The sequence below is a fragment of the Phodopus roborovskii genome, unplaced genomic scaffold, assembly GCF_943737965.1.
Source record: "Phodopus roborovskii unplaced genomic scaffold, PHOROB, whole genome shotgun sequence".
In the NCBI taxonomy this organism is placed as follows: domain Eukaryota; kingdom Metazoa; phylum Chordata; class Mammalia; order Rodentia; family Cricetidae; genus Phodopus; species Phodopus roborovskii.
Genome location: NW_026125281.1, coordinates 453,248 through 471,740, shown reverse-complemented (window position 1 = coordinate 471,740; position 18,493 = coordinate 453,248). Strand labels below are relative to the sequence as shown.

Here is an 18,493-nt window from a genome sequence, read left to right as displayed (position 1 = left end):
CGTGTGTGTGTTTGTGTGTTAGTGAGTGTGTGTGAGTGTGTGAGAGTGTGTGTGTTTGTGTATGTGAGTGTGTGTGCATGTGTGTTTGTGTGTGTATGTGTGTGTACATGTGTGTGTTTGTGTGCATGCGTGTGAGTGTGTGTGAGTGTGTATGTGTGTTTGTGTGTGTGCATGTGTGTTTGTGTGTGTATGTGTGTGTGTTTGTGTGTGTGTGTAGTTCAGAGGACAAACTGGGAGGGCTATTCTCCCTGTCCATCTCATGGGTCCCCAGGGTTGAACTCAGATCTCGGGCTTGGCTTCAAGTGCCCTTACCTGCTGAGCCATCTCTCCAGCCTTCAAGTGCTTCTTTTCCAAGCAGCACAGTTGTTCACTCTTAAGACAAAAGCTAAACACTAGCCGAACTCCTGGAATCCAGTTAGAGAGAGGGAGGAGTGATGAGCAAAGGGGTCAAGACCAGGCTATAGAAACCCACAGAGACAGCTGACCTGAACAAGGGGGAGCTCATGGACAGCTGGGAAACCAGCAGAGGACCGACCCAGATTCCCTGAACCTGGGTGTCAGTTGGGAGGACTGGGCATTCTATGGGACCTCTGGTAGTGGATCAGTATTTATCCTTAGTATACTAATGGACTTCGGGATCCCATTACACATAGAGGGATACTCTCTCAGCCTAGACACATGGGGGAGGGCCTGGGCCCTGCCCCAAATGATATGACAGACTTTGAAGACTCCCCATGGAAGGCCTCACCCTCCCTGGGTAGCAGAAAGGGGATGGGATGGGGTTGGTGGGACAGGGGAGGAGGGGAGGGTGAGGGAACTGGGATTGACATGTAAAACTAGCTTGTTACAAATTTAACTAAAAAATTATTATCATGAAAAGAAAAGACAAAAGCAGGCGGGGGCGAGTATCCGCAACCCCAGAGCTGGAAATAGGAAGTGCTCTGAGCCTGGAGACTTCTGAAAAAGCATTTGAGAAGACGGCTGGATTGCCCACAGCCTACAGACAAGGCGCTTCTCTCCCTCCCTAGTCAGCGGCTCACGTTTAAGTGTCTCAGCTGAGTTGTTCTGCATCTGCCCCATGGGTCAGCTCGAGCTTGGCCTGGGTTTCGTACACAGAGTGTGGGGCTCTCTGTCTGGGTTTCATCTAGGATCCCCAGTTCATGTCTTATCAGTTTTCCAGGTGCTAACTCTGTCCCCAGATTACTGTTGTTTCCTACTTTTTAGGCACTTGAAGCAAGTTTGTGCTTTGTATTCTATTCAGAGTTTGTAGTGTCCTGTAAGAGTGTCTTTTTGTTTTTTTCCAGTCAGAGATTAACTTGGCCTGGGGGCAAAACCCAGGTAATCCCACTTCTGACACCAGATATTGCGGTAAATAAGGATCAGGATAAACAAATAGGCCGAATAGGTGTTTATTCAGGGAGAAATAACTTACAACCTAGACAGATGAACACCAGGAAATTCAACCCGATCCTCTCCTGTCAGAGTCACGAGAGCGCCTTTCCTGGCCCCCTCCGACCTCCTTCCACAGGTCACTCCGCCCATGGCTCCACCCCCAATGGGCGTGGTCAGTGCCACAGAAAGACTATCTCACTACACTGCTTCATTTGCTTAAGCTCTGCTTAGTATCCCACTGTGTGATTACTCCGTAATTTATTTAATCCAACTTGTATTTTTGGACATTCAGTTTCTTGTTTGCTGTAACAATGTTGTTGTTGTTGTGTGTGTGTGTATGTGTGTGTGTAGTACAACATTCATTTAATACAGGTGAAGCTAGCCTACTGCTAAACAGCAATTAAAACATACTATGCTCTTCATAGTACGTTAGAAAGTGATGGTGGAAAATAGAGCCTAGTAAGGAATAGTAGTATAACTTTAAGTAGAGCGGTCTTATTGAGAAGGTGTGGTTTGAACAAAAAGTAAGCAAGAGAGGAATGATGCAGGCCGATGCGCGGGCAGCGCGGCTGGGGTCGAATCATGGGGTCAGAGCTGTGACTGGGAGTTAGGTTTATGTCAGGCTTCGGTCTCTGAAGAACTCCAACTTGTCCTCTTGAGTTACAGTTCAGACTAACGGCAGGTTCCCAGCAAAACCTTGACGTGCTCTGAGTGAAATCTGAGAGGAGCATGTGAGTCTCTACAAGAGTGGGTTTCGAGTCACCCTGTTACTGCAGACTGGGGGATGAGGTTCTTTGAATGCCTCGTTTCTCAGCAAGCGAGATGAAAAGGATACCTTTTGGCATTTTGAGTTGCATTATATGTCTTTAATTATGAGCATACATGTAAAGCCATTTGTATTTCCTTCTTGGTAAACTGAATTTACACTTTTTCTTATTTAGTAACTCCCTTACTGATTTGCAGGCGTGTGTGTGTGTGTGTGTGTGTGTGTGTGTGTGTGTGTGTGTGTGGTGTGAGCTGTCCGTTGGGGCCTGGTGGGCTCAACATTGAGTACACCCCACTTAAGGCAGTGATTCCCGGCATCTCCCAGAGTTCACCAGTTGCCGGTGGTTCAGCATTGAGGACTAGGCCCCTCCCCCTTCCTTGTCAGCCACTGCTTTTAAGTGTTCTCATATGTCTCCTGGGTATAAGTAGGTTGAAGGCATGTTTCAGAGGTCACACTCAGGGGGTAGAAGGTGCACGCTGCCCCCTGCCCCCTACAGGGTCTCTAACTTGGGCTCAGCCGCTCTCCAAGCTGTGGACGTGGCGTGTTGTGAGTCTGCTTCCCATTCTTGGCGCCATCCGCCGTCTCATGTAGAGCAGGCCGGTGGTGTGTGCAGTGTGATTAGTCATTAGTCAGGGCTGCCGAGCCAGTGTGCCTGCATCAGAAAGCTAGCCCCAGTTATGCGAGGACATCCAGAGTCTGCTTCAGTTTCTGGGACTGAGAACGGAAGTGATAACAAACAGCATTGGGTGCTGAGGGCTGTAGGAAATCTCAAGTGGGTTACTGAATGTCCCGCGCTGGCAAACCACTTAGTGAGTGTTAGCCGTCCCTCCCTCGCTTAGCGTGTTGTGTTTATTAGACTTCTCCTAAGTGCTAGACATCATACTAGGTGCCAGACACTGAGACTCCCTGCTTTCCTTTTGTGAGCAGAGGCCACTCACTCTTCCTGCATTTTTCCTAGAGTGTCACCCTTGGAATAGCATGTGAGTCGTTTACTCTAGTTACATGGGGTCAGAAGAGCTTTTCAAGTATGTGCAGGCGTGTCCTGGCTGCTTAAATTTGAGAAGTAAAGGGATATGCTGATTTGATTTGACTAGCGCTACAGTTTGATAAGACGTGAAGGCGGTGACAAATAAGATTAGGAGTGTAGCCCTTCGTCCACTCGACACTATTTGCGAGTTCGTCAGCTCTCAAGTGTCTGGTTTCTGGCTGGAATTCCTTGTGCATGACTGGGGTGATTGGGCTTCCTGAGAGATCACCGTGGCCACCCTGCTGTCAGGGTTGATCACTGTCCTGGAGGGCATTCTCAGAGTCCTGACTCTCAGCCTGTGACTATAGGTTTCTCCCAAAGTCCCCCAAGAAGCTTCTTCTGTTGTAAATAAGATTGTTCACAAACCTTCCTTTTGTTCTCTTGAGTGATTTTTTAAAAAAGAAGAATAACAAAAACAATAAGTGAAATTTGTTTAAGACTCATTTTGCACATACATTACATCCCAGGTTTCCAGAACTCTCCATTGCTTTCTCATATACGCAAGGAACCTAATACTCCCTTGGACTTGAATGACTTTAGTTTTGCTGGCATCCTGTTTTTTTTTTAAGAACACGTGGAAGACTTTTCTCCAAATCAATACAGACATCTTGGTAGTTGTTCACAAAGTCTACTTTAGAACAAAAGTAAATTATTTTTCCTTCTAATCCTGCCTAAGTCCAAATCAGTCCATCATGTTGGTTTCTGTTACTGTGTATTTCTGAAGCCATCTAGAAGCCATCTCAGAAGCGCACCTGATACTGTCAATACCCTCTGTCTTTTTTCTTGCATGCTTTTTCTCTTCTTTTGCTGCAATGGAAACAGGAAGCCTCAGCATTCAGCTTTTTTCTATTTCGGGTGAGATTTAGGTTCTTAGGCAGTAATGCCGGGCCTGTATATTTAATCATCGTCGGTATTATTCTCATCAGGGCTTGCTGCTTTTCCTCAGTTTGAGTTTCCTGGGAGCTCATTACCTATTAATTTCCCAGGCTTTTTCTTGGCTTCAGTTACCAAAAACATTGACTTACTTACGTCTTTATGATTTATTGACGGTTCTCATGTTCTCTGTTCAAGATGCATCTCTTCAAAGAGAAATGCATTGATAGACTGCTGTACTGTTATTGACAGGTCACTGAAGAGCCTATGTAAATAAATGCGTATTCTGACATAGAAAAGAGAATTTAAAGCTTCTTAGTTGCCTTCATGAATGTCTGGAGATGTGGTTGGTGGTGTCTACTTTTTGAAATGGCACAGTCTGTATTTCTCTGTGCATTTCTGCCCACAGCCGCCTATCTTGAAATGTATTGACATTGTTGACCGACCCTTATTTCCTGGAGAGGTGAAACTGTTTCCCTTGTAGTAGTGTAGGTAGTGCTGGAGGCAGTCAGCGGACACGCTCATGCAGTACGTAAGTCTGACTCTAGTCATGTGTCTGACTCCGTTAACCGCACTGATCACTTCAGTGACTGCACTCAGCCACCCTGCCCTGTTCCTCTCCTCGACTCATCAGACATGTCATTGTCCCGCGTGTCAGATGGAAGGCTGGAGCTCTTGCCTGTGGGGCTGCATTCTTTCCTGTATTTCTTTAAGCAGATAGTGTGGTGGTAGTGCCGTGGTCCCTTGCTTCTTCTTGGAGCCAGTGGCTAATAACAGAAAGCACCGGAAGGGCTGAAGCATCACAGAAACCTTGTGGTGCATCTAAAGGAGGCCCAAAACGATGGAGTGAGAGCAGCTGTGACTTCCCGCGGCTTTGGTGTTCTGGTGGCATGTGTCACCTGCTGGTAAAGCTCTGAACAGACTCCAGCCTCCTGTGTGCTTCGTCTCTTACTTTGCTAACTCATGTAAACATCCGTCTGGGAATATTAAGATATCTTGAGGGACTTGTTCAGAATATCCTAAAAAAGCTGTTTTGTGTGTAGATGAGAATGTGACACACTCCATTCTTACCCCTATTGTGAGTAATAATAAGTCATGGTAATCAGAGGCATAAATCATGAACCTCTCAAGGCTCTAAGTATTCCTCCGGCCCCTCGCAGTGGGGAAGACCTCCTGACAGACTGGATGTTTACATGCATCTTTTCTGGTGGCCTCTCACATACTTGGTGCTGTGCTTTGCTTCAGGACACATGACACAAATTAAGAGGAGTTGGCAGTTTTATGCTCAGTGATTGACTTGGTAGACAAGCATACCTTGATTGTCTGTGTAATACAGGACAGGGGAGCAGGGAACGACCTTAGTCCTGTGATACTCTGCAGAGGATTTGTGTAGAAAACATTTTAAATCATGATGCTTGAAAATTACAAGTTTAGACCATTAACTCAGGGCACTAATTACAAAAATACGAATGTATAGAAGAGTTTTGAAAGGTTCCAATTCTTCATCTGTTGCAACAGAAGTTTCTCTTTACATTTTTGTACATAATCTTCAAATAGCTATGCATATCTTCTTTGCATTTGTTTGAAAGTGACTCCTTGAATCAGAAATGTATGGGCTCTGCAGTAAACTAGTATTGATGGGAGTGAGAGCCCTGAAATAGAGATTTGGAAGGTCTGGGGGTGACTACTGTCATTGATCTGACAATCCTTGTATTGCTGAAACCTGACAGCCAATCTCTGGGATGCAGTTCCAGCTAACAAACTGTAATTGTACTTCTACACACTTTTCTGTGTGGTTTTTGAGAAAGAGTTTCATATGTCTGCCTGGCTAGCCTCAACTCGCAGGTGTCCCCCTGCCTCTGCCTCTTCAGTGCTGGGATTAAAGGTGTGCACCGCCAGGCCTGGCTCTATAAATCCACTTTAAAGGCCCTATGGTTGCTATTTAAAGCCTACTTTTACTTCTAATGATTGTGAGGATATGAAACAAAATAATTATCCATTAGGCTGAATTTATTGCAGAAGAGAAGATAAAATGTGTTTTATAAAATAATTGATTAAATATATCTGTTCCTGGGCACATATATATATGCATTTTAATTATAATTTTTATAATGTGTTAGAGCCAACATTTTCTTACAGAAATATAGCTCAAGATTAAATATTGGGCAACAGTGGGGAAATGGAATTTAGTATGAAAATATTTGCTTCATGTTAACTTTTTTTTTTATGAATGCAGCTAATGCATAAAGTGAATTCAAGCTGTAAAAACAACTAGCTGGGGAAATGCCAAGTAAATTTTTCATATTCCAATGAATAGCTATTAACTTACAAGTTATTGTTATCATTAAACTATATGCAAATGTCCTACCAGATTCACTTAGATTTCAATGAAAGAGAGAAAATACTGCCAGTGTGCAATAAGTCTAATTACTCTTCGGCTCGCCATCCAGGCACATTGATCCTGCTGTAACAGCACTGATGTAATGTCTCTGTGTTTCTTTCGGGAGTAGTTGCCATGGGCAAACATCCAAAGTTGATAGTTAATTTTGATCAGCAAAAACACCAGAGGAGATGTCTGGGTTGGACATTGTAACAAAGCCATTTCTGGAGCTCAAGGAAATGTTAGAGGCAGCACTCTATTTTCCTCCTGTCCATTTGACTTGTTTTCTAGCCATCACTTAGGCATTTATTCACGAAAAGATAAAAATCCCTTTTAAATATATATCTTTAATATTTTATACTTCCCTGTATGTAAAACTTTAAAAAACTCAAAACAAATATTTCTGAGCTTAACATTGTAGGGAAACAGAAGTATTTCAACTATTTTTCTAGAAATAGTTTCATATTTGTTTTGTTGCTGCAAAGGACTTAAGAGATTTTCTATACTAGTAACGCACGAAGAAAATTCTCAGAAAAGCATTAGCCACAGATGGAATTGACTTGTGGAAGAATTCATGCAACTCATGAGCTATGTCTTAATATATTTCTTACTCAGAGGAATCTGCTAGATTGTTTTAAATCAGGTTGTATATAGAAAATGCATAGTAAAAACTTAAGATTGTATTTCTTTAAAACATTTTACAAAAGATTTTAAGGTGCACAATATATGTCCATTTATTTGTTTTTTTTATTTGAAAAGCTGTCCCTAAATAAATGTGCAGCTATGCTATGCTATTGCACAAAAAATGAAGTAATTTCTACCTAGATGGTCACTTGCCTAAAGTTGGGAAAATTGATGCACCCAAAGTCAGTCTTACTCCTGATCAGTCTTGATGTAAGGCTGCTCTCCCCAGGGCATCTATGAAATAGATGGACCCAGTTTATCCCACTCAAAATCTGTTCTCTACCAGTATTTATTTTCCAGTTTATAGCGAAACATCCTTCCATTACATTTCTTAAAATGTGAAGTAGCTTTTATTATATTCAAACTAAGAGCTTTAATAGATTAAACAAGTGACTCAGAAAAGATACCAGTGCTTATCCAAGGTTTCCTCAGGGCGTTTCTAGACACACTGGTGAGTCTTCACAAGGGCTGTCGTTGCCAGGCAGTTAGAGAGCACTGTAGTATGTTTCCTCTTGAGCACACCGTAGTTTGAACAATAAAAGGCATACGGGACAACAAAGTCATTAGTCTTATGCTTATGTTGGAAATGATAACGTGAAGATAAACTGAGTATCCAACACAAGAACCTAGAAAAGGAATAACAAACAAAGGAGAGTGTGGAAATATAAGGTGGCTACATAAAAAAGATAGGGAAGATCCTTGAAATACAACATTTTGTTTTTACTAAGACCTATTAGAATGTATAAATATGCAATCTAACAAGGTGAGCAAATATGGATCTTAAGCACAGATAGGCAGAATATGCTAGATGTGGACATTTGAGCTGTGAAGAAGTAAAACAGTTCTCAAGAAATTTAAGATACATTAACTCACGGTAAGAATCATCTTAGAGCCTGGACAAATGAATGGCGTGCTTTTGTTGGGTGATGGAAATTTACCAGGCCTACCTGGGAAGAAGGTAAAGATTTGGATTTCTGTGAAATTGCAAGAATAGCTAGTTGGACAGGTAAGCACTCAGTGTCACCCACAATCCTGCAGAAGCCTGCATGGCTTCCCCGAGGAAGTTTTACTGAGTCTGTGTGAAACAAGGAGCAGATTGTTTTAAGGCAGTGAAAATAGCCTTGGCGGCTGATCATGCCGTGTAGAAGACAAGCGTATGAGTAGGAAGGCCTAACTACAGTGTCGGCAAAGAGAACTCACAATGCTTTGACTTCTTCCAGGGATGCAGTGCTTTGCTGCTAGGAAGTGGGACACTGAAGCTTAACTCAACTGAACGGGGAAGTATCAAGCCAGTGCTGTCCACACAGAAGCTGAAAGCACAGTGGGGTGTTTAGGTTCTGTTCTTGTCTCTATAGATAATTGAGTGCGTCCTTGGTATTATAAAATATACACGCTACAGATGTGATGACCTAAACACTAGGGTCTGCTTTTGCCATAATTCTGTGAATGCTGTGCTCATGATGGTTTACGCAGACACGGTTTAGGGGAGGGGCAAGAATAGTGGGTGTGAGTTGCTGGCGAGATTGCTAGCGGTGTGTTCCCAGCAGCAAGCCTCTGAGAGCATCCTCTGCCCTGAACTGTTGCATTTCAGTGACACGGGTTCTCGCTCTCGTATTAAAAATTCTTGCTTTTCTGACACAGGTTTATCTTTACTGAGTCGACTCTGCTGAACATTTCAGTGCCGATAATGACTTGAAACTGTGATTTGCCACCATGGCATTTAACTCATCACTTTGAGACACCCTACCCCAGAATTTCTTTTGCATCCTTTGTGTATTTCCTCCTAGGCACTTAAGGCATAATTAGGGGAGTTCCCCAAACAGAACAGGTGCAATGTCCTCACACATGTGGCACAAATTATAATTGTCCCTAATCATAAAAACTCAGAGTCAGATATTGGGGGTTCAAGCTGAAGATCAGAGAAGCAAAGTGGACAGCCACTGGGAGAGTTCTTCCCTCTACCATCGCTCAGACTACAGGGGCGGTCCTGTCCTCAGACTGCTTAGACTGCACTGTTCCTGAGACTGCCTGTTCCTCAGACTGCTTAGATTGCTCCTCAGACTACTATTCTTTAGACTGCATCTCTCTCTTGTCTCCTCTCATTTTATATTTCTCTCCCTGCCCCGCCATATCATTCCTGCCTCCACCTCCCTGGGTCTGGGATTAAAGGCGTGTGATCCCAAGTGCTGGGATCACCTTTGTGTGAGCTCTGCTTCTGTTTCTCTATTACACTGGATCAATTTCCTGTAGCCCAGGGTGGCCTTGAACTAACAGAGATCCGTCTGCCTCTGTCTCCCAAGTGCTGGAGTTAGAGGTGTGTGCCACTACTGTCTGGCCTCTGTTGCTAGCTAGTGTGGCCAGTTTTGCACTCTGATCTTCAGGCAAGCTTTATTTGTTAGGTCATATACAAAACATCACCACACACCCCTCTTTTAAAACTTCTTTTCAGCTTGCCTGTGAATCTTTCAAATCAGTTCCAATATTTGAATTCCTTAAGAATTAAAACCCAGACCCCATAAAATATTATTTTCAAATTTAATAGATGTGAAGAAAGAACTATCTTGGCATTTTATATATGGACAAGTTTGAAAATATGCCAAGACTACTTTACAGCCTTATGATAAAAACTTGTTATTTTTCTGTTGCAAGGGAAAGAATTTGGGTTAGAGCTGCCAAAAGTGTACAAAGCGTAAAAATAATCAAATGTCATTTGAATTCTAAGTCTTGGCCTTTAGAATTTTTTAATCATAGGTTCTGCAAATATTTTACAGATAAGCAGTAAACTGAGACAGAAAGTTTAAGTGACGTACTGTTTTCAGTCTGAATTATAAAAAGACCAGAATCCCAGCCTCTCCCCATTAGATCAGAAGATAGCAAGTTCATGTGCTTTGGACATAACCCTGGAGAAGAGATAGGGCCGTCTAAGCTGTATTGAAATTTATGAGTAGCGCTGTCAAATGAAATGAGGTAATTATTTTTCAATTTTTATGCACTAATGTTGTTTGGAATGTATCTTTCTCACCTTGTAAAAGTGGTATCTAGGAACGTGAGATGCTGAAGAACAGGGCAAGCGCCGGATGGTGGGGAGGACAGATGGGGTTTTGCTGTTTAGAAAGATAACAGAAAGGAGTTGAGAAAGAAACTTTGAGTGAAGTCACTTTGGAGAGGACGGCAAGACTGTATGGCGCGAAGACTGCCATAGTAACACGCGTGAAGGGCGTTTCCTTTGCGTAGAAGCTGTACTGGGGACGTGAAGTATGCATCGAAAGGCCTCCCGTATCCTTTCTTGATTGTTGCAGGGTCTCATAGGTCTTGAAGACAGGGCAAATATGAAGACTTCTTGTGTATCCAAGGAAAGGGAAGCCTTTTAATGTACAGTGTTTCGTGTTTGCTCCCGCCCTGCCCTCCACCGCATGCGCACCAAGCAGGCAACAATGAAGCATGGAAAGGAAGCCTTGTGAGTGGTTTTGGTGCTGTCTGGGCTGTTCAGCAGTGTGGCTCTGACTGCCATCATTTTCACGTTGCACCATTTGATTGTCTGTTTGAACTTCATGCCGTGGAAGCTCAAGAAGTCACCTGGAGTGCTATTTGTTTAAGCTGCCATGTGGTGGCATGCCTGCATCTCTTAGTACCCCTTCATGTAGGACCCTTGCGCTAGCTTCTGTGACCACTAAGGACATAAACAAAAATGGTCGGAGCTAGAAGATAATAAGGCAGAGTTTTAGGCTCTCTATTTCTTTATTAGTGTGTTTATTGTGTGTGTGCGAATATGTACGTATGTATGTATGTATGTATGTGATAGGAGCTCATGCCACAACACATGTGAAGTCAAAGGATTTCCTCTTTTGAACCTTCAGGTGCTAAGGAATGAGCTAAGTCTTCAGTCGTGGTGACAAGCACCATTACCCACTGAGCCATCTTGTCGGCCTCAGGAAACTCCTCTTCAAGATTTTCTTGAGACTCTGACGTTAGACAGACTTGAATTTTAACTCTCAACAACTCTATTGGAGAACGTTGTTAGCTCTCAAAGTGAGATTCAGGACCTTCCCCTTCATGCCGGGCTACCCTAAGGATGAATAGATCCACAGGATGTAGTAAGTGAGACCCACAGGGAGCAGTAAGGAGCAGTTAGAGCCCCTCCTTTGAAGCAGTTGCCTGTTGGCCAAGACAGCCCTGTGCAAGAATAGCCTAGAGCATCGCCTCTGAGACAGTGGGCAGAGTCATCAAGGCAAGCCAGGGACCTCAGCTGCAGACTGATTCAGAAGACAGGGTTGAGGTGTATATTTTAATTATGACAAGAACGGTTCTGGCGAAAGCAGAGCCACACTGTGGAGGCAGAGGGTGGGAGGTGCCCACTTCATCATTGCACAGTAGGGTTTTTCACGGTTCATCTCTGAGCAGTAGCAATAGTATGGGAACCTAAGCTTTGAGCATGGACCTCTAGCTGCTTAGTTACATATAGTCTCAGTTGTGGAAATAAATACATCTTATGTTGAATGTTCATTTTCAAAATTGAGCTTACTGTTTGAAAAAAAAAATACAAATGTGAGAAGGACCCTCATTAAGGAAAACACACCACCTTTGAAATTAATAAGCCCTGAGTGCATGGTTCTTTTTTTTTCCCCCCCAAAGGAAATAAGTATTTAGCGGCAAGGACCTCTATACACAGTATTCTGTTTGATGAAGATTTCTTCGTCATTTCTCCTGGAGTGCAGTCTGGATACCATTAATCAGAGTGCTCTGGCTAATCTTAATTGTCATGGTGCTCTGAGATGTGATGTGTAAGATATTCAAACCATGTGGGGTGTATTACTAAGAATCATTGTTAAGCCAGAGGATGAAGGGGAACTGGAATGAAACAATTCAGGCATCAGGTCTTGGTATTTCCTGTTGTTACTACTAGAATATTTTACTTTTTATGTAAAAAAAATGCAATATACTTAATTTTCCCTCTGATATTTATATGGCATGATTTATATATACATATATATCAAAATGCATGCCTGTACACATACACAAAGCCATATTTGATGGCCCAAAGGAAGAGGCCCCAAGGGCTCTTTAGTGTGCAATTAATATTTTGGTTAGAAAAATCAGCAGATTGTTTCAGTATGGTTATGTGTTATGACATCATATTCCAGTAAAGTTATAATGAACAGAAATTTTGTTTGTCTCTGTGGCAAACCAAAATGAGTTTTGTAATTGTCAGCAGCCCTTAGTGATTACAGTGGCGCCCACTCCCTTCTCCTCAGTTAAGGGCCTCGGCATTCCAGTTGTGGACCTCTGTTTTCAGAGGTTTATAATTAATTATAAAGCATTTGCTCTACGGGGAACGCCTGCCATGTAAGATTGGTTCAGGAGGTGATTTCTCATTTCAAGTAGTGCATCTTGAAGTTCTGTAGAACTGATTAGGTCTGCATGGGTCTGTGGAGGTGGGAAGGTAAAGGCTGAGGATGAGTGAAGGTGGCATATTCATTATTCACATTAGCCTGTTGAAAGTTTTGGATTAAAGGGATGAGTGGTAAAGCTGTTGTGTGTTCAGCACTCTGTTTAGCCATTGTAATCAAAGGACAAAAAAGATTGCAGTTTAAAATTCCTCTTAGTCTTTGGGTGTTAAGAATAGTATTTTAGTGTCATCTTTTTTTCCTGTAACTTTTTTACTCATTTAAAAATAAGGATACTTATTCACTTATATATACATGCGTATGTATATTTTTAGAAAACTGTGAGCCATAAAAACTGATGTTTGGCATTTAAACCGTGACTTTTTCTGTTGCCACGCTCTCGATTTCTCCAGTCCCTTAGACACTGTTGGTTACCCCTACCCCTGACATTATGTTGTAGCTTCTTCTCCGCTCTGACCCTCCTTCACCCTGTCTTCTGCCACGCACTGTTTCCCCTGCCATGTACTGTTTCCTTTGATCATAGGCATTAATCAGAGCTCAGCCGTAGGCGCTCTAGGCTCCTTTACACGAGTCCTTTCCAGGTGTTTATTCCAGGTGTTCATCCACTCACACGGCCTCAGTTATTGCCTTGCTAATCTTTTCGACTTTACCATTCATCTTCATCTTCAGTCAACCTTCATTGGTTTACTCCCATCTGCCCAGCAAACGTTAACATTGCGGACTCTCTCCGGTTTTATCTCAGACTGTGCGAAGCATACCGCTACTTGGCTATTTAATAATCATTTAAAATGTGTCGTGACTTCAAGTTGGGGGTGCAACTTGAAGTTATACTAGAGTACTTGTCTACCACACGCAAACCCTTGGGTTCAGTCATGAGCATGAGAAGAAAAAAAAGCAGGACCTCAATGGACTTTGGTTTGGAGACATATTCCAGAATTGGGAAAATTTTTTAAACTTAATTTTTAGCACTACAATTCCAAATCCATTATTCCATCAAAACTCTGTTCATAGTGCTGAGACATTCAATTCAGGGGTCATACTGTCCAGTCCTACTTTTACTTTGTGTGTTACTCAGGGTTCGTCATTTCCGTATTATGGCCCTGAGCTTATTGGTCTTTCTGTTAGCTTTGCATCCCGAGTGCTCTCTTCCAAGGCTCTGGGGTGACTCTGAGGCAGTCCTCTGTAACCCCATCTTTATTTTCAAGACTCTTGTTCCTTCTACCGTGACACCCACGTTAAGGCGCTATCTGCCCTTTCTGAGGCGTATCTCATAGCTACTGTTAGACGCCCCTTGATTCTGCATCCCTTCCCCTCAGTCTGACCCCACCACAAGAGACGATCTTCCATGATTTAGATGATGTCCTTTTCTGCTCCCAGTGGCTGTCCATTTCTCTTAGGGTCAGAGTGAAACCCATAAGATGATTCTTAAGGAAGGCCTGCAGAATCTGCCTCTTACCCTATGCTTTCCTTCTTTGCCCCTGCAACAGTAGCCAGATGGGCCTCCTTAGTTACTTGAGCATGTCTCAGGGCCTCTACGCTTCACATTCTGTGTACCTCAGATGCTCTGTCCCAGATTCCTGCCTAGTTTGGTTCCTCCTACAAAGTTGCCATTTTATCAGTGAAGCCTTCCTAGCTACATTATAGAGACAGCTCTCTATACTCTGGAACCTTCCCTCATTGTTTTCTTTCCTTACAGGTATTTCTAACACGCTAGATATCCCACATACATGTCTTACTGCCGTCTGTCTCCTTCTCTACCGTGATGTTTGTTTTTTAGAATATCTTGTCATAAAAGACGTTCCATAAGTAATTGTTGAGTTGATAGATATTATCATCTATCCCAATTTTTTACATTTTTCCCCCTCAGCCAGCAGTGGTGGTCCACAACTTTAATCTCCTTGGGAGGCAGAGACAGGTGGGCATCTGTGAGATTCAGGCCAACCTGGTCTGCAGCGTGAGTTCCAGGATAACCAGGGATACACAGAGAAACCCTATCTAGGAAAACAAAACGAAAACAAAAACTAAGAAAAGGGAAGAACGTGCAGTCTGTCCCAGATGTGTTCTTCTTCCCCCCGGCCTCTTACCCCTTGGATGGTAACAGCTTCCTAGTCACACCCTGCTCCCTCAGCTTCATTAACGCAAACCTGGTTGGGTTTCAACCACAAGTATATTTTGTGATGCTACTTCTGACTCAGTCTAGAAATAATACCGTCTAGGGGTCTTGATTGGGTTCGTTTTCTCTGCCAGTCAAAGGGTTACAAAGCAGGAAAACCCAGAAGCACAACAGGGTTCATTGGGCTGGAGGAATGATGTCCATGTCTCATGCAGTATAGTAGGATGACTGTGGCTAATAAAAGTTAAGTCAGTGTTTCAAACAGGGAGCACTTTGAACGCTCCCAGCACAAAGAAATGGTGCATTTCTGGGGTAGTGCCCATGCCAGTCACCCTAATCTGATCGCTGCGCATTGTGTACGCGATGAAATGTCACTGCCTTCTGAAATATGTGGCCAGTTTGAAATAAGCATTTTTAAAAGGCCGGGTACAGATTCTTTAGCTTGTGTTATGTCAGTGTGATGTCTTCATGCCATACCGAGTCACCTCACTGCCCCATAGCACTAATACAGCCACTGTTCACCACGAGCCCAGCAATGTGCACGCGGCCGCCTCAGAGCGCTCAGCGATCTCCAGCTTGTGCAGTGCTTCTGCGTTTCAGCAGCAAACTATCCCGTTCTCATCTATCAAAACCAACTCAAAGGTCGTCGGAAAATCTCCTTTCTTGTTTAATGTTACATCTTCCACGGAAGTCAGTGTACACTAGTATGTGTAGATGATGCTGACTCACACTTTACCTTAGGAATATATTCGTGGGGTTAAGACTGTGTCAGGGTTAGTAAGCGAGCGTGCGGTGCATCCCCTAGTTGCTAACATTTGTAAGTGAACAATCTTACGGTCATGGTTATAGACTGACACCAAGCTACCGCCGACCCTTGTGTTTTCTTTCTGTAGGTATCATTGCCCAATGCCCAAGGTGTTTTATGTTCAGCTGACTGTAGGAAATAATGAATTCTTCGGGGAAGGGAAGACTCGACAAGCTGCCAGACACAACGCCGCAACGAAAGCCCTTCAAGTCCTGCAGAATGAACCGATTCCCGACAAGTCTCCCCAGGTGTGGTGCTCCCACGTGTGACAGACAGTGTGCCCTGTGCCTAGTGTGACAGCCTGCCTGCCTCCCCTGTCTGTGCATCCCCAGGGATGCTACTGAACAGACAAATAAAGTAATTGTGTAATAGCAGGAATAGTCTGTTCAGCTAGAGAAGGCATGGCAGTGTGTTCTCAGATGCCGGTCACTATACTGAACTCACACATTCCTTCCTTTGAAGGAAGACCTTGGTTCTAGGCAAACATGAGATTTAGGCATGTGTGTACGAAGATGGAAGGTAACATTCATTTGCCTTACATTTAACGTGCCTTGTATTGGGCAGATATTACATTGTGTTAACCCGAGAGGTCGGGGAATGTAGGCAAATGCCACAACAGATTTCATTCAGCAGTTCCGGGAACTGAACATAGGGCCATGTGCTTTAAAGACAACAGTCTCCCAGCCGAGCCACATCCCCAGCCTGAGGTCAAGGAATACAAAGAGGAGGAGATTGCTTGAGAATTTGGAGTCCTATTTTAGTTTGCAAATTAGAATGCTAAGGGTATTCTCGGGTAATTTTACCCATTCTTACAATTTCATCTACTTTCTCCACTGACTTCAATAATATTTCTAGTTCAGGCATTTCAAATACTATAGCCAGCATCTTATTCTTTTCTGCCAAGATAGTCAAACCTTACAGTTCCATCTCCTAGATTATCCTTTCTGCAAACATGGTAGTCTCCTTTCTTTGAAATTTGTTATAATAGTGGGCATACATGTTTGTCTGCTGTTTATGCAACTGTTTATGGCAGCAGTCACCATTTCTATCAAGACTTGATCTGTTATTCCCTTATTCCATGCACACTGTTCAGCACAGATGAGACCCTCCAGAAGTATGTACTGCATGAGTGAACAGGTGAATGATGCTGCTACGGACACAGTTCCGACTTCTTGGTTTGCATCCTGTACTCTGTTACATTATGGGTCGTGTCAGAACAACAGTTGGGCAGGTGGGCAGCTCTGCAGTAAAAGACTTGGGTCCAGAGAATGTGTGGTTGGGGAGAATGCTTTCAAACTCAGCATCAGCTGCTTCTGCTTCAAGCAAAACAAAACAAAATCCAAACGCCTGACAGAGCATAGTCCTTGCCTTGTGACAATTCCAAGAGAATACACTATATGTCCATGTCTGTTATTTCAAGGTTTTTATCTAGACCCGCCCGATTGCAGGACAGTAGGAACATGATTGTGATAACGTCTAGCTCCAATGCTAACCTGTTTTCGTTTTCTTTTGTTCTTTTGTGACTTAGAATGGTGAGTCAGGAAAAGAAATGGACGACGAGAAGGATGCAAACAAGTCTGAAATAAGCTTAGTGTTTGAAATTGCTCTGAAGAGAAATATGCCTGTCAGTTTTGAGGTAAGTGATCGTGTGCTTTCCTTTGATTATTTAAACAAGTTAAATGATGTACTAGACGGCTGCAGGGACTTACAAGCCTCTCGTGTTGGGATCTATTACCGTGAACTGATTTATGCCCTGGAGGAATAGAAATCACTGTAATGTTATGAATATTAATGTTACGAATATTGTAGGTCTCTGACTTTTTTGTGTGAGGCTATCTTTATACATGACATTTCAGTTTTGACCATAAAATTTGTTTTCTGATCATAATTTCTGTTAACCTATAGGATCCAGTGTTTTATTTATTTACCATTAATTTGATCCTATTTAATTCAAGTTATGAGTCAAGTTAGTATTTAGTGATACTATGCTAGTATCCAGTTCCTCTTAATTGTATAGAGGTAAAAACATGTTTGCCCTATTTTGGGGGAGATGCTGGGAATCATGCCTAGGACCTTGCCACAAGCTAAGTGCATACTCTAGGACTAAACTAGTTCCAGAATATATCTAACATTACCTGACAAATCTCTAAAGAGAAATAATATAGATGCCTACAACTAAATATGCACAAACTGGGTGTTTATAAAAAGTATATGAAATATTTAAAAAGAGAAAACCTTAAAAACAATTTCATGGTGCCTTCCATATTAAGAAATCATTTTTGAAGCTAATTTGTGGAGAGTAGGCAAGAATGAGGAAATAAGCTCACACCGAGAGGAGAATTCTCCTCCAGAATTTGTCTCCTGGGAAATGCCTGCCTCTTCCTTATTGAAAGAGACACTGGGATGAGAAGCTGCTTTCTTCTGGAACAGAACTCTGACAAGTCATACTGCCTGACTTCTTGGCCCAGAGCAGGTTGAAAGTATCGAAATCAGGAAGGCAGGAAGAGAAAGTACTTACAGACTGATCACAACAGGAAATCACCGGGAAAACTGTGATGCCTACCAAAAGCCATCAGCACATACCCAAAACTCATTGGAGTGTAGGGACTTCTGAAGACTAAACTAAATGGAAAGGTGATTTTATAAGTCATAGAAGTCCTTTGAGCATCTGTATGTTGTGGCATAGAGCATTGGTGTTCATACCGATGATCTAATGCGACAGTAAAAGGTTAAACATCCAGTATTCCCTAATGAGTCAGCAAATCACCTCTGTATGCATGTGGTGCCTGTGTATGTGTGTACCTGCACGTGTGTTCTCAGCCTAGAGGTTGACATGGGGTGGAGGGAGGGGTGGAGCCAAAACTCAGCAATGAACCAGGGACCTATCTCTACCTTAATTTTTGGGAAAAGGTCTCTCACTGAAATCTGAGCTTGGCTTGGCTGGCTGGCCAGTGAGTGCCAGAGATCTATCTGCCTGTGTTCACCTCACCCACTATTGGGTTTACAGGTGTGTACAGCAGTGCCTCGTTCTTACACAGATGCTAGAGA

General features: G+C 42.9%; 1 protein-coding gene across 7 annotated transcripts in view; it reads left to right on the top strand.

Annotated features, from left to right (window-relative positions):
* Stau2 (staufen double-stranded RNA binding protein 2) overlaps positions 1–18,493 on the top strand; it is a 204,075-nt gene that overhangs the window by 48,749 nt on the left and 136,833 nt on the right. For all 7 annotated transcript variants that reach the window (XM_051196430.1, XM_051196420.1, XM_051196439.1 and 4 more), the window contains 2 exons: positions 15,534–15,693; positions 16,974–17,081. In XM_051196430.1, the coding sequence (XP_051052387.1) occupies positions 15,534–15,693; positions 16,974–17,081 (268 nt within the window). The remainder of the gene's footprint in view (positions 1–15,533; positions 15,694–16,973; positions 17,082–18,493) is intronic.